We start from the raw sequence: 22,333 nt of genomic DNA on the forward strand, positions 1-22,333 counted from the left end.
AATGATTCTCCTTATCACATTGACGCTGATGGTCTTACATTTATACTTATGATCTGACCACACTGATATGCCGGTATTCACCGCATAAATAAGTGGGGAAGTAAGTCGATGCGTGTGGAAGGCGGCAAAACCCGCTAAACACAAAAAACGGTAAAAATTTCTAAGGAAAAGATGAGGAAAACCTTCACGCAGGTCAGTTATAGGTGAAGTTTGGTCATCCCACTAAATGAAAGTGACGGTCCTACCCGCACAATCAAGATAGAGGAAACTGAACATTAACCTATTGACAACCACGCGTCGAAAGGTTAACTTATTCAAAACACTTAGAAAATTTCTAAAAAGATGAGGAAAACCTTCACGCAGGTCAGTTGTAGGTGAAGTTTGGTCATCCTAAGTGAAAGTGACGGTTCTACCCGCACAATCATGATAGAGGAAACTGAACACCAACCTATTGACAACCACGCGTCGAAAGGTTAACTTATTCAAAACACTTGGAAAATTGCTAAGTTAAACTAAAGTATGCATGAGCAAATCATATATTGTTTATGAGGCAAAACAAGTGCCAAATTAAACTATAATATGCATGAGCAAGTCATATAACGTTTATAAAGCAAGTCATTAAGTGAAAGTGACGGTCCTACCCGCACAAACATTTATATTTCATAAAAAATTCAAACATTACAAGAATGGCCAGGTATTTACCCGCCTACAAAATATAAATCTATCCTAATGGTGGGAAGGGATCTCAAGGTTCAAACTTCAGGACCACTCCCTCCAAACCCACTTGAACCCGCACCATCAGTTGGCTGTGGCGGGAAGGCAGCATACTGGTTCACTGCTTGGTCGTAAGCAGCTTCAGTGTCCACGTCATAAAGAGGGAAGTTGGAAGGCGGGATGCCTTGCTCAACAAACCCCAGACCAAGCAGGAAACCAGCCTTTTCCCCATCCTCATGAGAAGCGTTGAGGGCTGCGCTCATAGCATCGTCATATGATGTGTTCGTGAAGATTCGATGCACAACCTACAAATATATATATATATATATATATATATATATATATATATATATCAAAAACTTTTCTAAGTATAAAGGAAAGCGTAAAGATATTATGAAGCTACGCATACTTGCGACAACGCTTCTCGTAGAAGTCATTCCTTGGTAATCAGAGCTTCCTGGAAGGCAGCTTGAGCTTGGTCACGGGCGCGTTCGGCTTCATTTTTGTTAAGGTTGGCAAGCAACACTTCCTTAGCAGCAGCCTCTTCAACGCCCTTCAGCTTACGCTCAGTGCTACGCTCAGTGCGGTCAAGCGTACCCTTCTGGTCCAGGAGCTCTTGGAGCTTCTTAGCGTCTTTTAAGGCCAAGGCATCATGAGCCTACTGGAGCTTCTCTAATTTGGCTTTAAGTTCTTCGTTTTCAGTGCGTAGAGGCTCAGCAACAGCTTCAGCCTTGGTGGCCCTCTCGGTCGCGTTCCGTGCGGTTTCCTTGGCCAACCGAAGCTGTTCGTTAACAGCTTGGGTAGCCTTGGAACGAGCCTCGTGCCGAGCCTGAACCTCGACCTCGAGGTCCTTGAAGGCCTTCTCCTTCTCCGCGGCAGTGGCGGCAAGTCTCTTATTCTCCTCCCGGATCGCTCGCGCCTGAGCCACTTCCAGGCTACGCGCCGTCTTTAACTTGTCGTTTTCACGACAGAGCAACTCGACGCGCGGCTGCATCCGGGCAAGGAGTATTCGGAGCTCGTTGGTTAGCCTACCCTCCTGGTAGCTAGCCATTGCCTCCCCCAATGCACCACTGGGTGCGGCGTGGCGCGCCCATTCGACGCAGTCCACAGCCGTTCGAAGGGTTGTTCCCCGGCGGATCCACCGTGGAACATACACCTCATTGGAATCCGAAACTGCAAAAACAAAAAACAGTTAGGAAAAAATGATATATATAAAAAATATATATATATGTATAGGCCAAAATAACCCTACGCACCTGTAGGGTCGACAACAGGCCGGTAGCCGCCAAACCCATCACCCGAACCTATGGGATATCCATCCAAGAGGTCAGGGAGATGGGAAGGAGGCAGAGATTGGCTAGAAGCCCCAACCCTGAACATACCTGATGAACCGGCCACGGACGAGGTAGTAGCCGGTGCCGGAGGAGGCATGGTTGAAGCCGCCGCGGTAAAGACCATCGGAGGTGAACTCACTGGAGGTGAACTCACAACCGTGGCCGCCGCTGCGGAAGAGCCTGCAGAAAAAATCACCGCCGGCTCAGTGAAGGATGCGGTGAAGATGGCACTGACAGCCGGCGGAGATGACGTCACAATTGGAACAGTTGCCTCAACGGGGTGAGCAACTGAACCAACACTTGAAACAGGCGCAGCCGCCTGGGTCATCGCCTCGGGTAGGTTGACCAAACCTACCGTCGAGGGTCCAGAACTGCTCCTTCCCGCACCACTTTGGAATGCGGTTGCATCCACGCCTGCATGAAGACAAGATATTAAATATAATGGCGGAAAGAAATGCAGTTAAGCTGAATATAATTTATACTTACGAGTTTTCTTGAGCTTGAAGGTTCTGACAGGCGGGGACGAACCCGATGGAGCCGGCCTCTTCATGCCTGTCACCGTCGTCGTACTGGGCTGCCCGGAGGTGACAGCTGTCTCAACCTCCGGAACAGTTGTCTCACCACCACCAGGGTTCCCCGCCGCCCCCTCGCTTTCAGTCTCGGAGTCAGACTGATCTCCTAGGTCGACGGCGGAGGTAACCTTCGTCTTGCCCTTCACAGAGGCAGCTTTTTTCTTCCTCACGAAGACAGGCCCATCTGCGGATTCCTCATCAGAAGACAAAATTAGAGGAACTCCAGCAGAAGTCTGAGCATGCAGTGGGCGAGGATTAAAGAATCCCTTACCTGGCTGCGTGGCGCTCAAAATCTCGTGGCCCAGCGGGTACACCTCCACGAACCTATCCGCCGTTTGCTCCAAAATGGGCAACTCGTTCTCGTCGAGATCACGAGTACCTAGTCGAGCGGGACCACCAGTTTCCCGCGGTTGCAGAAGCGATTGCAAGTTGTTCCCCTCTGAAAATAAACAGAAAAACAGTTAGAAGAAAAACCCTAAATCAGCAAAAAGAGATGGAGCATACCATAGGGAACAGAATTCGAACCGTATTCAAGGATGATAGGTACTTGCGGCGTCCCAGAACCGACATCATTCCATACCCGGCTCATCCCGAGCATCACCATCCCAGACTCCACAAAGCGGTAAACCGGAGTCTGGATCCGGGAGATCTTGGTAAACCATTCAGTCTCATGGTAGTTGGAGGCGTGAAGGTTGGGGAGTGCTCTCCCGTTCTTGAACGTCATCGCTATGGGGACGACGCGAGCGGAGATATAGAAAAACTCCCGCTTCCAAGACCGAAGACTGCGCTCGGTAGCACAGATCTTCAAACCCTTGATCCGAGTGACCAAGGTATACCAGCCCTGGATGCACCTCCAGGATTAGAAGGTCATCAGGCGGTCGACGCGGGGCTCAACGCCCAGAATGTGGCACACCCATTCAAAGTGGCGAACCTTAGCGATCGCCATTGGGTGTACCTCCGTCAAGTGTACACCGTGTTTCTCCAACACACGGTATACAAACTTCGTCAATGGGAATATGAGATTCCCATACATGAAGAAGGAGGCATAAACCCCCATCTTGCCCTTGGGGACATCATACACCGTCTGATGAGACTCTGGAAACTCAGGCTCGAAGGGCTCGAGCATGAACTTCTTCACGATGTAGTGATACAGGTCGACGGAAAGAGCACACTGGCACTCGCCAGCAGTACTCTTATCGTCCTTGTCAGACGTGGACGTCGGGTTCTCGGTGTACACGTCAGACTCCTCGGCAGTAGCCTCAGGATCATGAATGGAAGACATGTTTTGGATGTAAAGAACGATTTCAGGAGAATGCTCGACAAAAAAATAGTAGAGTATTCGCCGGAAATCGCTTAGAAGAAGAAGGAGGTGAATGTGTAAGTTGAGATGCATCCTCTTCCCCCTTTATATACCCATCACAATGAATGCGATGAATTTAATGCGAGGGAGAGAGAAAAGCGCAGGCGCAATGAGACGACGACACGTGGAAAGCAAGCTGGCAACAGCTGTCGACAGGACGCGTGCCGTAAAATTCGCGCCCACGCGCCCGAAAACTCGCGCCCACGCGCCTGAAAAAGCGTCTGGAATGACCATATACTGTCACGTCGCCATAACTTCCTGCACGTCCTGAAACTGTCAGAAGAAACAGTCGGACGACGCTAACGTCCCTTCAACAGTTTGGACTGTTCTTATCCTTTCACCAACTCTTCGAATTTCAAAAAGATTCAAAAAGATTCAAAGATTCAAAAATAAGAGGGAATATACCCCCTTACCTTGGAAAGCGAGAAACCATAAGACGAGTGCGGGTACATTGTCAAGGCGAAACCCTTCACATACTTAGCACTTGCAGGGAATCAAAGCTAACAAGATACCTTGGGAAACAAGAAACCGTAAGACAAGTGCGGGTACAGTGTCAAGGCGAAACCCTTCACATACTTAGCACTTGCAGGGAATTGAAGCCAAGAAGGATCTTATGGACCATGCTTGCGGAAAGAGAAATAACACCTCCGCATGACGGGAACGTTGAGAATTAGATTGTTTGAAGCTTCAAGATGGAATTGGTAGTTTAACATAACTGATCACTATGTCCAAAACTACCAAAACCTCGTGAAGAATCTATGCAAGTGAAACTCAACGCTCCCGGCGTGCGAAGGGGTTAAACACCTACCCGCATCATAACCAATGATCAGGCAGAAAAGTCGGGAATTTCTGCGAGTGACATTAGGAAAACCGCGGGAAGAATCCCCACGGAAAACCTTAAAACTAAAAACCCTTTTCAAAACCCCTTGCTTAAGTCCAAAAGTTCACCTCATTAACAATTCATGAGAAGAACAATGGACTGGGGGGACTTGAAGAGGTAGGTCCCAGCAGAACCCAGTTGGACCCGCAAGACTCACCTTGAAGAGGGACGTCTGCGCAAAGACCAACTGGATCCGCATGACCCACCATGCTCAGAGAGATGAAGACCTTACGCATAGTACGCCAGCTGTTCCCGCAGGAAAAGCCTCCCAATGGTAAAGTACCCCGTCTGTTCCCGCAGCTGCGGATACAAGCCATGAGGGAATGCTACCCGCACTAATAGTAAGGCTACACGCACAAGGCACTAACTCTTAATAATTCAGTAATGTCACCTGAAGAAGGAATGAGCAAGGCGGGAATACTCCCGCCCAAATGAGCCAGTCCGTACGCTTCTGGAAGATCTTTTGTACTATACCTGCCAAGGTATGGACAAAATAGACAAGATCTGACCAAAGCAGCCCATGAACCAATCACAGGGTGACAGCTCACCGACAACAGTACGAGGAGGAGCACGCTCTAGTACAAAATGTCACTATCAGCCGCTGCCTACCCACCAACTCCCATCGTGGCACGTACATAGCCCATGGTTGGTGAAAAAGGAATATTATACAGCTGGCCATGTCACTATCAGCCGCTGCCTACTCACCAACTCCCATCGTGGCACGTGCGTAGCCTGTAGTTGGTGGAAAAGGAATATTATACAGTTGGCCGTACCTGCTTGGAAATCTACCTTCGGCTATAAATACTCCAACACCTTGGAACGGTATCATCATCTTACATTATCATATATCATTTGATATTATCTTACCTTCTCTAGCTATTTCTCTTAATATATACTTATATTCAGAGCAATCTAGTCTGATTCTCACGCCGGAGGGTGGTCACAAGGAGGAACCCCCCCCTTCTCAGTGACGAGCTCACGGTGTCTGTTTTGCAGGTCATCAGAAGAATAACCATCTTTGCCGGACCTAACCCTCGTGGGAAACATCTACTTAACCCTAAGATTATCCGTAATCTGCCGGGGTCACATAGTGTTTCTTCAGAGGTCCTTCACTCGTACATTATATATAGTATAGATATAGATAAATGATATAGATATAAATAAAACAGTCACATTTTTTTTTCTATAAATTACTGTTTTTATTAATCTAATTCTAAAAAGCTGTTACTACCAAAACTTAATAATTAAATTATACCAATCGCAATAATTCTGTGCCATGCACGTGACCTATAAAATGGAATTCCCCGTTCCCTCCCTCTGTTTTCACACCAGCAACATGTCGTCAACCAACCGCAAAACTTGTTGTCCATATTACCCTCACGTTTCCTCCTAATCTCCATCCTCACCGCGTTGACCCTCTCTACATTTTGAAATAGTCAAAGGACATAATCGTCATTAACCTAATAATAATAATATCGACACACCCACACACATACACACCAGCTGCCATTTGTAAACGCAAGTCTGTATACGGAACCTTCTGTTCTTCTTTGACCTTTGACAAAACAATTTCTCTACATTTACACTTATTATTATTTATTTCATTTCATTCTGCATTCAATTCGTCGTCTAATTGTTGAACACTTCACAATTAGGTATGCTTCTGTTTCAATTTTCATAATTAGGTTTATTTAGGGCTTGAATTGTTCTGTTTATGCAATTGATTGATTTAGGTAGAGGTTAAACCCTAATTTATAGTTTATTAGGATTAGTGTTTATGTATGATTTGAAATTGTGATTTTAGATATCTGATCAAGTGGTGGTGGTTACAGACTTACAGTTATATAGGTTGAGATTGTTTTGTATTTGTCTACAATGCGTTCACCGTCACTGTTTAAGCAATGCTTGCCTGGATTGGTGCCGAATGATCGGGTGAATATTATGTCAGTTGCGTCGGATAAGGAGATGCAGCTGTGTTCGCCGGCCGTTGAAATTATACCGGCTAAGGTAGTTATTTTACAATTATGTGTTTAATATTAGTTAATTTCTGTTACTTTTAACATTTAAGTATGTATTGTTCTTCTCTATGCAGATGGGATATTATTGGCAAGGAGTAAATGACCTCAAGGTATATTATTTGTTCTCTTATTTTATCTCTTAGTTGATTATTACCAATTAGGTGTTTGATTATTTTCACAAGATGACTTTCTTTATGGTTGATTAGTGACTTAGCGATTTCCCTGAATTTCTACGCAGGGAAGAGTTATTGTCTCGGATACGATAGATTCAGAGTTGATTTTATCAAAACCTGATGGTAAGCACAATCTTGAATCGCTTTTTAACGTTATTTTATCAGAAGCGAATACTTGTATTTCTATGATGTATGTGAGTTTCCTAGAATCTAACTTTAATGTTTTTGCAGCGTCTTTAAAATCCTGGGACAACTCATTGGATCTTGTTAATATTCTTAAGCATGAGATTAAGGACGGGCAGTCAAGTTTTAGAGGCAAAAGGGTGCTTGAGGTATGTTATGGTTTTTGCTAAAGATATAAAGTTTTGAGACTTAGCTTTCACCTTTTGACTTTTGTAACCCTTAAAATGTATATTGGGCATCCTGTAACATTACTTTTTTTTTATTTGCTTTTCCCTATAAACCACATCAAGGTTACCCTATGATAATGGTACTATTTCTCAATTATTTCTTAATGATACTCTATATTATGTTTTGACCATTCTTCATTTTTATGTTTTTATAGCTTAGTTGCGGTTATGGAGTTGCAGGGATCTTTGCTTGTCTGAAGGTACATCAGTTGCTAATGAATTGGTAGATTTGGGTTAGGGGTGCTAAACGGGTTGTGTCGGGTGTAACTTGACACGAACCTGAAAATTTGACGTGAACTCAAAACGACACGAACCCAAAAATGGTGTCAGAAATATGAACCCAAACACGACACGAATACTCGTGGGTTAACACGAACACAACCTGATTAGTTTCTTACTGTTTGGTTTTTTTGCGTATAAATACTTTAAAGTTACACTTTTACAGCAAAAAATAGAAACATATATAAGAACGGTTACATCTTAGTTATAAATCTTATGTCAACTTCTCTAAGTTTTTAATTTTGGCATAAAACACCCAACCAACTTAATTAACGACATAAAATACATTTTAAAATATATATAATAAAAAATGGGTTAAACAGCCTGCTGGGTTGACACGAACACGGGTCGTGTAGCTAAACGGGTTTGACCAGAAACTGAACCGAACCCGTTCATCATAAATCTAAACCTGCGATTTTCGTGTTAGGTTCATGCCGTGTTAGAAGTTCACACCTCTAATTTGGGTGATGCTATATCTGAAACGGGTCAAATGGGCCTAATGGGTTAGAGATCGGTTAAAAGTTCATTTTTAACACAACCTCTTGACTCGTTATATTCAAAGATTCGGATTATAACTGCAATTGCTTTTGTAACCATAATCCACCCATTAAAGAAATGGATGAAAATATGTTTTCTTTATATTAGCTCAAATTTGTTACACATTGCAGGGAGCTTCAACAGTACACTTTCAAGATCAAAATGCAGAAGCTATACGACACACAACAATCCCGAACGTTATGGTCAATCTAGAGCAGGCTCGGGAAAGACAAAGTCAACAATCCGAAAGTCCAATAACTCCATCAAGGCAACTTCTCTCTCCTACAGTTCACTTTTATGCTGGAGAATGGGAAGAACTTTCTGGAGTCTTGTCGGTGGTGAAGAACAATGTTCTAGAGGTTTCATCGGCAATGAATTTTAGCTTCTCAGAAGATGATTTTATGGATGCGTATAGCAGTCGTGATGGTAGCATCAATGGTCAACAAACTCCTTCGCGGAAGTCAACGAGGCTTTCTGGAAGCAGAGTGTGGGAGAGTGCTAATGAGATAGATATTGGAGGTGGTTATGACGTAATATTGTTGACAGTTATTCCACATTCAACAACTTCTTTGAGAAAACTTTATGCATTAATTAAAAAGGTTAGTTTTGTTACTTTCATCACTTTTAGGCGTGTAAACTTAACGAATGTTTAGTGAACTATTTGGCTGGAAGTTCACGAACAACACTTATTGTTCATTTAGTTAAACGAGCGAACATGAGCATATGTCTTCTTCATTCAGTTGTTTGTGAACGTTCGTTCGTTAGTTTAAGCATGCTAGTTTGTGCATTCATTTTAATTTTTAGGTACATTACAATTTAGTCTAGCTTTGTGAAATTAAAATATCATCCATTACAATTTGGTCTAGTTTTATAAATTTTTTAGGCGCAATAGATCGATGTTCATGTTTACTTTTAATTGTTGTTTGTTCATCTATGTTTAGTTGTGTATGTTCCTTTGTCTTCGTGAACCGTTTGTTTATACTATTAATGAACGAACAAAAAAAAACGCGTTCATGTCCTTAACGAATGAACATGAACAAGAAACTTCTGTTCGTTTAATTGTTCATGTTCGATCTTTTGTAAGGCTAAAGTTACACGAGTGAACACGAGCATGCTTCATTTGTTGGTTCGTTTACAGGCCTAATCACTTTTAGTTTGAAGAGGAAGGATAACTACATATATTTGACAGAAGTTTTAAAAGATATAGAAATAATGCTATAATTTCAAAAAACTTGCTTAAAGAAATAAATGACTAATTTGTCTTTATGCAGTGTTTGAAGCCTCCTTATGGAGTATTATTTGTAGCCACAAAAAAACATTATGTTGGCTTCCACAGTGCGGCACGACAGTTGAAGAGTTTAGTAGATGAAGAGGGTATTTTTGGAGCTCATTTGATTAAAGTAACGACAGACACTGAAATATGGAAATTCTTTCTCAAATGAGTAAGATTACTGTTAGATTGTTAATTTTTTTATTGATTTTAATCATTATTGTCTTTGCTAAGTCTTCATGTGTAGGGTATTTGCTTATATGTTCGTTTATGTTTATATCATACTAGGCTTCCAATTCTTTTGCCTTCTGTTTCCCCTCCAATACCTCATTTTTTTTTGTTAATTTGTTCATTGTAATACTTAGGAATAATGTTAGTTCTTTTATTGATACAACAGTTGTATTTTTCTCTTATTTATACAAGGATAGTGTTCAAATTTCAAATGTATAACATTGATTATTATAAACATTTAGTATTTTCATGTTTCACCATGTTTTCGATATATTTTTGGTAACCTATAAGCAGGCATAGATTATAAGCGCAATTGGTAATCATGACTCATTCTTGTAGACATTGGTTGGTTTCGGTAACATTTGTTTGAGTATGGGTTCATTTGGCTCTACTCAAAATATAGAATGGGTAGGTAATTCTTATAAAACATGCTAACTTAGAACAGGTCCAAATGGCCAGCACCACCCAGGCACCCACCGCCAGTGTCTGCTGCCATCAACAATGCTGCCACCAAACCTGGCAAAATGGTCAGGTCTGGTCTGGTTGGGAAACAGGTCAGACCGGGTTCAGGTCAAAACGGTTTCTGAGTTAATTGGTTTCGGGTCAAAGTGTGCAATTTTTAAAATGGCCCCAATTTGATCTGGGTCAAAAAGGCTTCTAACCAAAATGGAATCGGGTTGGAAATAGAAGTTTAGAAGGAAAAAAAATAGAAGCAGTTCCACTGCTATATCTAAATGGCGGCTAGTGGTGAGGGATGAAGGTAGCGGTGGCGGCGATGCGTCAGTTATGTTTGTGTTAGCCCACAATCGTATTCGATTCACATTTGTAAGCATGTCTTATCGGGTCAAAATTAGACCAAACTAAATCTAGTTTGGTTGTCGGTCCAAGACTTTTATAACATACCCCTAAATTATTTATTTATTCCAGTCTGAGGGACATCAAGAATACCAAACCTTGAAAGAAAGTTGTGATACTTTGACATTTAAAAGCAACAACCCATTAGCCTTTCTCAACTTCAAACATTTTCACTATACATTTTATTTCATAGTTGTTAGTTATTCTATGACAATTATCATACAAGTATACACACTGGAATCAAGATACTCATACTTTGTTGAACTGTAGCAGGCTCCCATAAGTCCGGTCCCACACTCCAACGTAAAGCGATTCATCATCGGGACTAACAGACACACCAGCTATTTCCCCAAAGAAATCAATCTCTTGCCTTGTTTCATAGTTTAAGTTAGTGCTATAAACATGAACAAAATCCGCAGCTTCTGAAACAACCAAAAACTGCCCATCTGTTGAAAAGCGAAGAGATCTAATCGCAGCCATGTTTCCTTTAAGAACAGTGACCGGCTTTGCAAGACTTCTTAAATCCCACAACCTACATGTCTTGTCTTGGCTGCCAGTAGCAAAGATTCTGCCATCTGGGTGCCATGCAGATGCAAATGAGTAGTCCCGGTGACCATTCACTGTCCCAACCGTCTGCCAAAAATAAAAACAAAAAGAATACAAATATTAAAATTATAAAATTAAGAGTTAAAACAATATATACTTTTTATCCAACCTTCTTTCCTTTCCAGTTGTAGAGTCTACAAGCAATCCATCAAGATGATCACCGACTATAGCTACGAGTTTGCGATCTGGGCTCAAGGATGTATGCTGCAACCAAAAGGAAACGGCTCAAACGGGTTGAAACTTGAAAGTCATACAAAATGTATTCAACTGCATAAAATATTCCAGATGTTATTAGTATATATGAATATATATACATTCACTGGCCAAGGAAAGTGGAAATGATTCACGAGTTGAAATCCATCGATATCATATTCTCTCACACCACAATCGTTGTTTGATGCCATAAAATGCTTTCCACCGCTAACAAGGTGTGACAAAAGTCGTAAAAAAGGTCAACGCACTGACAAGATTTGTAGTATATATATACTTACATCACAATTCATAATTACCTAATGGTATTGTATATCTCAATAGCATTTGTTATGGCCTTGTCTTGACAAGTTGTTCTAGCTTGTACAAAAGCTAACCCCTCCTTGTTGATCCAATCTCTGCACCCGTGTTACATACCAGATACAAATTTTGACAAATAAGCAGGTCGGTTTGATACGATCAAATTACCTTACAAACAAGCTCTCCTTGAAAGCCTCCTACAACAAGAAAATCATCATTGACTGCTAATGTACTAATCTGAATTTTAGTAAACCCCTCTGACAAACTTCCAGCACGTTCTTATAATTAGGCTCAAAATAAATATCAGACTAGCATAGCCTTAATAAGATTTAAAATGAATATCATGAATTTTATGAAGTAAACAAATTACCTCAGTAGGTGCTACATTCCCAGACAAGTTAAGGACTTCTGTTAAGTTTTGCGATAGTGATGACCAGTGCATGATCGAGTAGCTAGACGAGAAATACACATCATCCTTTGAGGTAGCCCATACCAGATTCGTCAGCTGCACACAACACACAATGTTTGAATACAGCACACACATTTTTTAGTAACATGATTGAGTTACATAACGTAATGTTGTAAACCTGAAAATGAAGTATTGTAGGCTTCGCTGCTCTTGTATTACGAAAGAACTCATAGTAGTTACCGTCCTTTGACTTTAGTTTGTATTCCTGCACAGGTAAACATTAACATAATATCAAAACTATTTATATACAAGCAACAGGATTGTACCTTATCGACGGAGACACCTGATAAGGGAATGTTTTCATAGTTTCTATATTGTTCGAGCCTCGTACGTCTATAACCTTCCCTTGTTATATCCAAACGTTCCCAGGGTACGCCCTGAATATCTTTCCCGGCTTTTGCTTGAGTAGAAGACGTATCCGTCACCTTTGTAAGCTATTAAACATTAAAATATATAACTTTGAATAAACTCAAATTAAACAAGTTCTCTATTGGTATCTTAATAGAAAAAAAGAACATGAAATAAGACTGACCATATTATCATGATCATCAAGATCTTGATCTCCACCACTGTTTTCTTGTTCATCCACATGGTTTGCAAAATCTTGTAAGAACCCTTCTTCATCCATTTTTAGTCTCTATCACAGACCATATATTATCTCTTGTTTATTAATTTATTTGTAGGTTTATGTGTTATTTAGACTAAAACCCGAGTAGTAAACACGTATGGATTGGTCAATGACTGTTTGTGTGTGTTGATCATAAGTGGTGGTTCTAATTAAATGAAAATAATTTGGCTAGTAGTTTGGATAGCAACGTGGATTAAAAACATGAACATGACTTCTATGGATAATGCTGACTATTGTTGATGGAGCAAATTTATCAAACTTTTAACGAAGACTTTCCTTAGGCCCAAACTGATCAACTGACTTGTCTTCTCTCATCAGTGACGGACTCAGAAAATTTTCTTACAGGGGTCGGATTTTTTTATTGGTATTCAATTAATATCAGTATATAATTTTTTCGGTTTGGGTTGAGTCAAATCAATATTAAAATTTTTTATCCGATTTGATCATTCTAGTCAGGTCATACAAATTAATAATGATCAAACAAAATATCATACAACAAAAAAAATACGTGAAACGCCAATTAAAATGCATAACTAAAATACAATACATTTAAATCTGTTCTATACGGGTTTTTATTTTCTAAATATACCCATATCATAATTATCTAGTTTCATATTTCTAAACAATTAAACAAATAAAACTATTGTTTAACTTCTCATCATTCATCTAATAACCTAACCTAACAAAAAAATCAGTAAAAAAAACAAGAAGTCATATAGAATAAAAGGTGACGTTCAAAAATAAAAAAATATGTAAAAGATTATTTTGATTGTAGTTTTATCATTAATAAATATTTCAATTTAATCAAAAGAATTGAGTTTTTGAAAAAAAGGCCGCAATATGTTTTATTACAAAATTACCCCTTGTCTAAAATGACAACACAATTGCAAAACCCCGTCAATCAGTCATCTTCTCCAAAGACCAACATTGGCCGGAAAAATATACTAGATGTTTTTGAACATTATTTTCACTCCAATTTTTTCTCAGGCCGTCTTTCTTCCTTCTACTTTCAATATTTCATAGGGGTCGGTGTCGAAATTTTACACGAGTCAGTTAGAATTTTATCATATATATAACACTAAACTATTGTTTTCCCACAGGGGTCGGCCGACCCCCGTAGCCAAAGCATAGGTCCACCCCTGTGTCTCATTAAGAGTTTTTGGGATGTTTGCTTAGAACTCTGATACTTTAGCTCAATGCAAATATAGTTTTGTTTTATATGTGTGTTAAAAATTTTCAAGTTCGAATTTGGTATATATATAGTTATTAACCAATCCATTACGAACCGATTCAATGTCTAAAACTAGTTAACAAAATTAACTAATTGGTTCACATTTTTGTAGTTAACTAAAAGTTTGGTTTTAGTTTTGGTTACGTTCAAAACAGACCATACACACCCCAAATAATCTACATTCATCGGCGAATACAAATTTTGACAATATAAGTAGGTTTGATATGATCAAGTTACCTTTCAAAAAAGCTCTCCTTGAAAGCCTCTTACAGCTAGAAAATCGTCATTGACGCTAATGCACTAATATGAGTTTTCGTAAATCCTTCCAACAAACTTTCAGCATATTCAAGTGAGCCCAAATTAAGTATCAGCACAATAAAACCCAAAGTCCTAATAAAGTCCTAAAAAATTTAAAATGGATATGAGGATGTAAGGATCGAACCAAAGTACCTCCATACGTGCCTTTTGGGCTCCATTAGTCATTTTGGGCTCCGTTTGGGCCTTTTGGGTTCCATTTGTGTCACTTAAGCTCCCTCTATGCCTTTTGGGCTTTGTTTGTGCCTTTTGGGCTCTATTAGTCCTTTTGAGCTGCATTTTTGTCTTTTGAGGTCCATTTATGCGTTTTAACCTTCATTTGTGCATTTTGGGCTATGTTTGTGCATTTTGGGCTCCCTTTGTGCATTTTAAGCTCCCTTTGTGTCTATTGGGCTCCATTAGTCCTACTGGGCTCCGTGTGTGCCTTTTGGATTACATTTGTGCCATTTAAGCCTCTTTCGTGTGTTTTGGGCTCTCTTTGCGCCTTTTGGGCTCTCTCTGTGCCTTTTAAGCTCCCTTTGTGCCTTTTGGGCTCCATTAGTCCTATTAGGCTCCATTTGTACCTTTTGGGTTACATTTGTACCATTTAAGCTTCGTTTGTGCGTTTTGGGCTCTCTTTGTGCATTTTAAGCTCTCTTTGTGCCTTTTGGGCTCAATTTGTGCCTTTTGGGATCCATTGGTCCTTTCGGGCTCCGTTTGTGCATTTTGGGTTACATTTGTCCTTTTAAGCTCCGTTTCTGCGTTTTGGAACCGTTTGTGCCTTTTGGGTTACATTTGTGCATTCGAAGCTCCGTTTGTGCGTTTTAGGATCCCTTTGTGCGTTTTGGGCTCCCTCTATGCCTTTTGGGATCCATTAGTCCTTTTGGGCTCCGTTTGTGCCTTTTGGGTTACAATTGTGCTTTTTAAGCCTCGTTTGTGCATTTTGGGCTCCCTTTGTGCATTTTGGGCTCCTTTAGTCCCTTTGGGCTCCGTGTTTGTGCTCTTTGGGTTACATTTGTGCCTTTTATGCCCCGTTTGTGCCTTTTGGGCTCCATGTGTGCCTTTTAAGTTCCATTTATACGTTTTGGGGCTCTCCTTTGTGCGTTTTAAGCCCCCTTTATGCATTTTAAGCTCTTTTTGTGGTTTTGGGCTCCATTAGTCCTTTTGGGCTTAACTGAATCAAGCGACGTCACAAAACCTTAGCTCATAACCTTTTGTATTTCATTAATAAAAAACTACAAAATCCTATATAATAAATATGAAATGTGAGTGCCATTTGTCACAATTCTGTAAGACTCATTTATTTTTTTCCGCTTATCTTTTTTCACTTGATAAATAATTTGTTTATAGCTTATGTTTGTTAATTCTATATCTTTGTTACCATTATTTACTTTTCCAGCTTCTCTTCTTTATCTGAAAAATAAGTTCGTTTTATTTTGCTTTATTGTTTTGTTTTATCAAATTTCGCAACTTTTATTACTAAAATATTTAATTTAATATTTTTTCTTTATTCAACCCGCGCGATTTCTTTACGTTAAACTAACACATAGCCACATCGATTTATTTTTTTGTTCAACTGAAACAGGAATGAACTGAGAACCAGACTTAAACAACCAAATTCAGTCTGTGTTTGGTTTAGGGACATCATATGTATATATAATTAGCCAAACCTTAAAAGAAACCTTAGAGCATCTACATCAAGGCCTTGTATCAAAAGTCTCAATACACATGGCACTGACAAACTGATGATGCAAGAGTATGGCATTGATGTGGAGCTAAATCTGGAAATGAAAGTATGCAGCTGCAACCTTGTAAGAGCATCCACAATAACAAACTTCAACAAACCGCCACATGAGCGCCACATCAGATTTCAAACTTATCTAAAAAACTCACACTTTCTTTCACAACAACAAACCTCCACATCATCACCAACTACTTTATATTTAACTAGTTTGAGGCCCGTGTACTACACGTGTAGTTCTTGAAATAATAAATAATCAGTATATAAGAAACAATAAACCCATTAAACACTATTAATATAATCGTTGTACAATAGTCTTTAAAACAATTTTTAAGTAAAATATAATTATAAATATCAAGTGTTTAAAAAATAGGTTGTAAATATTAAATTAACAAATTTTGAAGCATAAATTTTAGGAATATTGGATTTTAATAATCCCTATTAAATGATATTGGCCGATAATAATCCCTATTCATTTTATCGCCACTGACGGTCCCAAATTCAAAAAGGTTGCCCCCCAATGGTCCCCCGTTAAAAATGACTTAACGGCGTTATAGTTTTTTCTGAATTTTAAACCAATGTTTTAGGGCTTTTGATCGTTAGGAGGATACGAGTCGATTAGTGTAAAACTTAGTTTGAAATAGTGCTTCAAAGCGATGAAACAATGCTTTAATTCAGGTGTTTGAACTTACAATTAACCAAAATTAAGTCGTTTGGATCATTGTTTCGAGCTAAGTTTTACACCAATTGACTCGTATCCTCCTAACGATCAAAAGCCCTAAAACATTGGTTTGGAATTCAAAAAAAACTATAACTCCGTTAGTCATTTTTAACGGGGGACCATTGGGGGCCAACTTTTTCAAATTTAGGACCACCATTGGCGATAAAACGAATAGGGATTATTATCGGCCAACATTCCTAAATTTTAAGAATGGTAACTATTAATTTACTATTATAATTTCTTTAAAAAAGGTAAGGTTTAATGTAGTAGTGACAAGTGGCAACACTTGTAGCCTTTTATTAGAGAGGATAGATATAGATTAAGAGTGAAGTGCTAAAATCATTCTTAAGGTTTGCTCAAATATACGATTTTCGTTAAAATGGTTTATTTAGTCTTTTTAATATTTTTATGTATTTAATCAATCATTTAATTCAAAAATGAAAAATATTAATACACACACAACTCTAAACTCACATCAAATTACTTCAACCAACACTAGGGGTGTCCGTATTCGAATCAGACTCGAATAACTCGAAATTCGATTCCACTCGCATTCGAATTTGACGGCTCAAATTCGATTTTCAGTCATTCGAATTTGATTCGGTTCGAACTCGATTTTAATAATCGAATTTCGAATCGAATACGAATTTATAATCATAAATTCGTATTCGATTCGAAATTCGAATTCAAATTATACATTTTATTTTTATTATATATATAAATACTTATATAAAAAAATAAACTACATAAATCTTTTGAGTTATAGAGAGAAAAAATAAAAAGTTCATCATTTTCGATAATAATTAATGTAATTGACATTACCATTTTGAATATTTAGGGTGTGATATCTTTAAATGATTTATTTAGTTTATAGACTTGTACTTATATTTTAAAAAACACTCAAATTTATAGTGGTTTTGAAATTGAAATATATTTTTTTAACTGAGTTCGAATCGATTCGAACTTCATTTTCGAATCGAATCGAATTAGCTTTTCTGAATTTGAATCGAATCGAATTCGTCGAATCTATTTCGAATTCGAATCGAATTCAAATCCAGCTTCAAAATTTCAAAATTCGAATAATTCGATTCGAATAAATTCGAATATTCGAAATTCGATTAGTTGAACACCCTAACCAACACCACAAACATCTTCATCTTCATTGGCAAACTCAACAACCTCTTCATCTCCTCAACTTCACTTTTAATCCACCACCAATATTTTCATAAACCCTAAATTCACCGTACCCACTGTCAATTTCAATATCTTTATCGGCAAACCCCCAAATTTCTTATACTCACTGTATATAATCGGAGATTTGTAAACGGGATCGGAATCGAGGCGTCAAGCGGCGACGGACAATGATTTGTAACAGTGTTTAAGGCACAAATTGTTTCCCGGCAGCTCCGTTTATTTATTGCTAAAAATCAGCAATGTTTAAAACTGTCGACGTGCCCACATCTTCTCATCCGCCAGACGTCTGCAGATCCACCGGACTTTGACACTACAACGGTGACTGTTCGTTTGATCCTCGTCCACCCCTTGCCACATGTATCCGTACAACCCACCTGTTGTGGATGCTCTAACAAAATATATATATATATATATATGGGCCCTCCACCAAAACCCAAAATTAAAGATAATAATATAATAGTTGAGTAAATTAAACATGAAGCTTGTATATATGTTTTCAACGACCAGTTTGTGAAAAATAATAATAATAATAATAATAATAATAATAATAATAATAATAATAATAATAATAATAAACAAAAAATCAAAGGCCTCCCCAACAGTCACATTAAAAAAGTTGATACAAAATAAAAATAATAATATCAATAACAATATTAATACTAATAAAATCAAGAACACCCCAACGATGACATTAAACAAGAAATAATACAAATAATTAAAAAACCTTATAAATATATTTTAACATTTTAATTATTTAGTGTTTAAATAATATTTATTAAAAGAGGAATATATTAAAGGCCATGGTTATTCATACTCTTTTTGGTTATTCACACACCTTTTTAACACACATTTAAACCCTACATACACCCTATAAAGGGTGTATGAATAACACATCCCTATATTAAAACATATATGAAATATAAAAAATAAATATGTTATAAAAAGTGGTTAAATGTAAATTAATTGTAGAAGTAGGTGGTGGTGATGTAGTTTGTGGAGGTTTGTTGTTGTGGGGAGAAAATGAAAGATTTTAATAAAAGTTTGGAATCCGCGCTGATGTGGCAGTTTGTATAAGTTTGTTGATATGGATGCTCTTAAAAGAAATAAGTGATAAAATAAGCCAAACGTAATTTAACAGTATGTAAAAAGCCTTTCTCAACATCAAAGATAAGTCTTATAAATCTCTTCCAAATTACATAAACAAACAACTCGACTTAATTTATCAAACAAACGAATCAAGATACATGTAGCTATGCCGTTTGTTGAATTGTAACAAGCTGCCACAATCCTCGCTAAACACTCCAATGCAAAGCGATTCATCATCCGGACTGAGAGAAGCACCAGCTATTTCCCCAAAGAAATCAATTTCTTGCCTCTTTTCATAGTTTAAGGCGGTGTTATAGACATGAACATAATCTGTAGCTTCTGCAACCACCAAAAACTGCCCGTCTGAGGAAAAACGAACCGAATGAGCTGCAGCCATGTTGCCTTTAAGAACCGAGACTGGGGTTGCAAGATTTCTTACATCCCACACCCTACATGTCTTGTCTTGGTTGCCTGTAGCAAAGATTCTGCCATCCGGGTGCCATGCAGATGCGAATGAGTAGTCCAGGTGACCTTTCACTGTGCCTACCGTCTGCCAAAAACAACAGTTGCAATGCGCAAAAGAATGTTATTATTTTAAAAAAATAATAACTTTATGTCCACAAGTTCTAACCATTCCAGTTGTAGAGTCTACAAGCAATCCATCACGATGATCACCGACTACAGCTATGAGTTTACGATCTGGGCTCAAGGATGTGTGCTGCAACAAATAAAGGCAAACAAGTGAGTCGATTTAGGTTATCTCAAATGAGTCTAAGGGGTTGCTAAAAAGGAAATGAGTTATATGAGTTGAAACTCACATTCACTATGAAGGGAACCGGAAAATGATTCACGAGCTGAAATCCATCCATCTCGTATTCTTTCACACCACAAAAGCTGACTGACGCCATAAAATGCATTCCACCGCTACATAGTGACAAGAGTCATATCAATAATAGGTTTAGTAGCATATATATAGTATACATCATAATTCATAAATCGTAATTACCTCAAGGCATCATATATCTCAATAGCATTTGTTATGGCGCTATCGTCACAACTTTTTGTACAAAAGCTAACTCCTTGTTTATCTAATCTCTGCATCATTTAATAACACACGAAGATTACATGATAGAGACGAGACATAAAATATAAAAACTTTTTGGATTTACTTGTTTTTTTTGGTAATTGTGAACTCTTAACAAAATAATTAAGTTTCGTATGATCAAATTACCTTACAAACAAGCTCTCCCTGAGAACCTCCTGCAACCAGAAAATCATCTTTGACTGCGAATGTAGTAATCAGAGTTTCTGTAAATCCTTCCAACAAACTTCCATCATGTTTCTGCGGACACAAATTAAATATCGATAAGATTTTAAAATAAATAGCGGTAAAATTACAATTTATAAATTTCCAATCAAAATTAAAGTACCTCTGTAGGTGCTACGTGCCCAAGGAAATTAACGGTTTCTGTTAACTTTTTTGATAACGATGACCAGTGCATGATCGAGTGGTTAGACAAGAGATACACATCATGCTTTGAGGTAGCCCATACCAGGTTCCTTAACTGTACACAATACGCAATGATAAGTAGAAATCACATGATTGAATGAACAAATTGTAATGTTGCATACCTGAAAATGAAAGACTGTAGGCTTCACTGCTGTTGAATTATGAAAGAACTCATAATAGTTCCCACCATCTGGCTTCATTTTATATATCTGCACTTATAAAAGGTTTTCAAGATATAGAAAGTGAAAAAAGTAATCGGTTTTATATTTGCAAGCAGTAGGATTGTACCAAATCGACAGCACCACCCGAGAAGCTAATGTTTTCAAAGTTTATGTAGTCTTTGAGCCTTGATTGTCTGTAGAATTCCCTTATTGTCTGGAATCTTTTCCAAGGAACACCCTGAATATCTTTCCCCCTTCTTGCTTGAGCAGCGGACGTATCCGTCACCTTTGTAAGATATGTAACATTAAGGATTTGATATATGTAGCATGTAAAACTACATCTAAAGTCAGACTATGAATAATTTTAAGTTAAAAAAGTACAACATTGGTAACTTATTAGACTTACTGTATCAGAATCTTCAAAGTTTTGATTTCCACCATCACTTTCTTCTTCATCCACATCGTCTACAAAATCTGACAGGTCACGGTCGTCCGCCATGTAATCTATTTAACCTATGCAAGTTGTAGAAAGCGAAAAAGAGATGCAACAAACTTCCTTATGAGAAATCCACACAAAGAGACCAATAAAATAACGAATTTTAGAGACATAGAAAATTGAAATCCAACTCTACAAATTCACAATTTTAATTTTGATGAATTACTACAAAATCATCAATTTACAAGAAACAATTTACAGCAAAAAGCACATAAAAATAAATAATAAAATAAAATACTAAAATAGAGTATCTCATGTTAGGAAAAAAACTAAATAGCTACAACTTCTTCCAAGAAAAGAAAAAAAACCAATGTAATATGACATAATATAATGGTATGATATAATAAGTTACTTTGTAGAGCGGAAATTGTTAGAGAAGATTGCTTCGTACGTACAACACACCTGATGTGAAGAAGATCCTTCTCTTTCTTGTTTTCTGCAACAGATTGAGAGGTATCAATAAGCTTAATCTCTCTTCTTCTAGTTAATTATGTAAAAAAGAACAGGGGAATTGAAATTTAAATAGGCATATAGCAAATGCAATATAACGTAGTGTGATGTAATACGATTAATGTGATATGGTGTAATGCGCTGTAATTAATATGATACAATATGATCTAGTGTGATTTAATATGATAACAATGTGATAAAGTGTTATGCAATATGATATAATTTAATAATAGGGGACAGTTAACATACAAATGAAATTAACGTGCTAAACGTGAGAATCAAATAATTATGCAATTACGTCGTCATATAGAGTAATTAAGCAATTACTCTATATGACGTAATTGTATAATTACTCTACTTGTATGTATAATTACTCTACTTGATTCTCACGTTTAGCACGTTAATTTCATTTGTATTTGATCCAAACCCTTTAATTAGTATATCACATAATAAGTTACTTTGTAGAGCGGAAATTCTAAGAGAAGTTGGTGCTTCGTACGTACGACGTATGTGATGTAAAGAAGATCCTTTTCTTTTTTATTGCCTGCAATAGATTTAGAGGTATCAATCAACTCAATCTCTCTACTTCTAGTTGATGAAAAA

The 22,333-nt window shown here is 38.0% G+C and overlaps 4 protein-coding genes across 8 annotated transcripts; 1 reads left to right on the forward strand and 3 right to left on the reverse strand.

Moving 5' to 3' along the window:
* Positions 1-6,089: 6,089 nt before the first annotated feature.
* Positions 6,090-10,100, forward strand: LOC143537004 (uncharacterized). Of its 3 annotated transcripts, XM_077030879.1 has the most exons (9): positions 6,090-6,515; positions 6,701-6,867; positions 6,953-6,988; positions 7,117-7,174; positions 7,283-7,383; positions 7,617-7,661; positions 8,409-8,876; positions 9,549-9,719; positions 9,836-9,864. In XM_077030879.1, exons 2-8 carry the CDS (start codon positions 6,736-6,738, stop codon positions 9,717-9,719), a joined length of 1,011 nt encoding a protein of 336 aa, XP_076886994.1. In that variant the 5' UTR covers positions 6,090-6,515; positions 6,701-6,735; the 3' UTR covers positions 9,836-9,864. The 3 variants fall into 3 exon arrangements, with proteins under 3 accessions (XP_076886994.1, XP_076886993.1, XP_076886992.1); XM_077030878.1 differs by having other exon boundaries at positions 6,090-6,525; positions 6,693-6,867; positions 9,549-10,100; XM_077030877.1 differs by having other exon boundaries at positions 9,549-10,100.
* A 782-nt stretch (positions 10,101-10,882) lies between these two features.
* LOC143537027 (putative WD repeat-containing protein C2A9.03) lies at positions 10,883-12,064 on the reverse strand. The gene is made up of 5 exons (XM_077030901.1): positions 12,059-12,064; positions 11,918-11,946; positions 11,749-11,847; positions 11,554-11,659; positions 10,883-11,266 (listed from the first exon to the last, which is right to left on the reverse strand). The coding sequence occupies exons 1-5, from the start codon at positions 12,062-12,064 to the stop codon at positions 10,883-10,885; spliced, it is 624 nt and encodes a 207-aa protein (XP_076887016.1).
* LOC143537005 (uncharacterized) lies at positions 11,372-12,956 on the reverse strand. Of its 3 annotated transcripts, none has more exons than XR_013135975.1 (7): positions 12,751-12,956; positions 12,485-12,652; positions 12,337-12,423; positions 11,923-12,254; positions 11,749-11,847; positions 11,554-11,659; positions 11,372-11,443 (listed from the first exon to the last, which is right to left on the reverse strand). XR_013135975.1 is itself a non-coding variant. In XM_077030880.1 (4 exons), exons 1-4 carry the CDS (start codon positions 12,844-12,846, stop codon positions 12,069-12,071), a joined length of 537 nt encoding a protein of 178 aa, XP_076886995.1. In that variant the 5' UTR covers positions 12,847-12,956; the 3' UTR covers positions 11,859-12,068. The 3 variants fall into 3 exon arrangements, 1 of the variants encoding a protein (XP_076886995.1); XR_013135974.1 differs by having other exon boundaries at positions 11,918-12,254; XM_077030880.1 differs by lacking the exons at positions 11,372-11,443; positions 11,554-11,659; positions 11,749-11,847 and having other exon boundaries at positions 11,859-12,254.
* A 6,172-nt stretch (positions 12,957-19,128) lies between these two features.
* LOC143537007 (putative WD repeat-containing protein C2A9.03) lies at positions 19,129-21,286 on the reverse strand. The gene is made up of 9 exons (XM_077030881.1): positions 21,191-21,286; positions 20,912-21,136; positions 20,746-20,832; positions 20,544-20,678; positions 20,345-20,455; positions 20,120-20,208; positions 19,932-20,037; positions 19,745-19,831; positions 19,129-19,663 (listed from the first exon to the last, which is right to left on the reverse strand). The coding sequence occupies exons 1-9, from the start codon at positions 21,281-21,283 to the stop codon at positions 19,250-19,252; spliced, it is 1,347 nt and encodes a 448-aa protein (XP_076886996.1). The 5' UTR covers positions 21,284-21,286; the 3' UTR covers positions 19,129-19,249.
* Positions 21,287-22,333: the final 1,047 nt, after the last annotated feature.

This window comes from Bidens hawaiensis, unplaced genomic scaffold, assembly GCF_021521415.1.
Source record: "Bidens hawaiensis isolate Kalapana, Puna unplaced genomic scaffold, B.hawaiensis_p1.1 tig00011076_1, whole genome shotgun sequence".
Lineage (NCBI taxonomy): Eukaryota > Viridiplantae > Streptophyta > Magnoliopsida > Asterales > Asteraceae > Bidens > Bidens hawaiensis.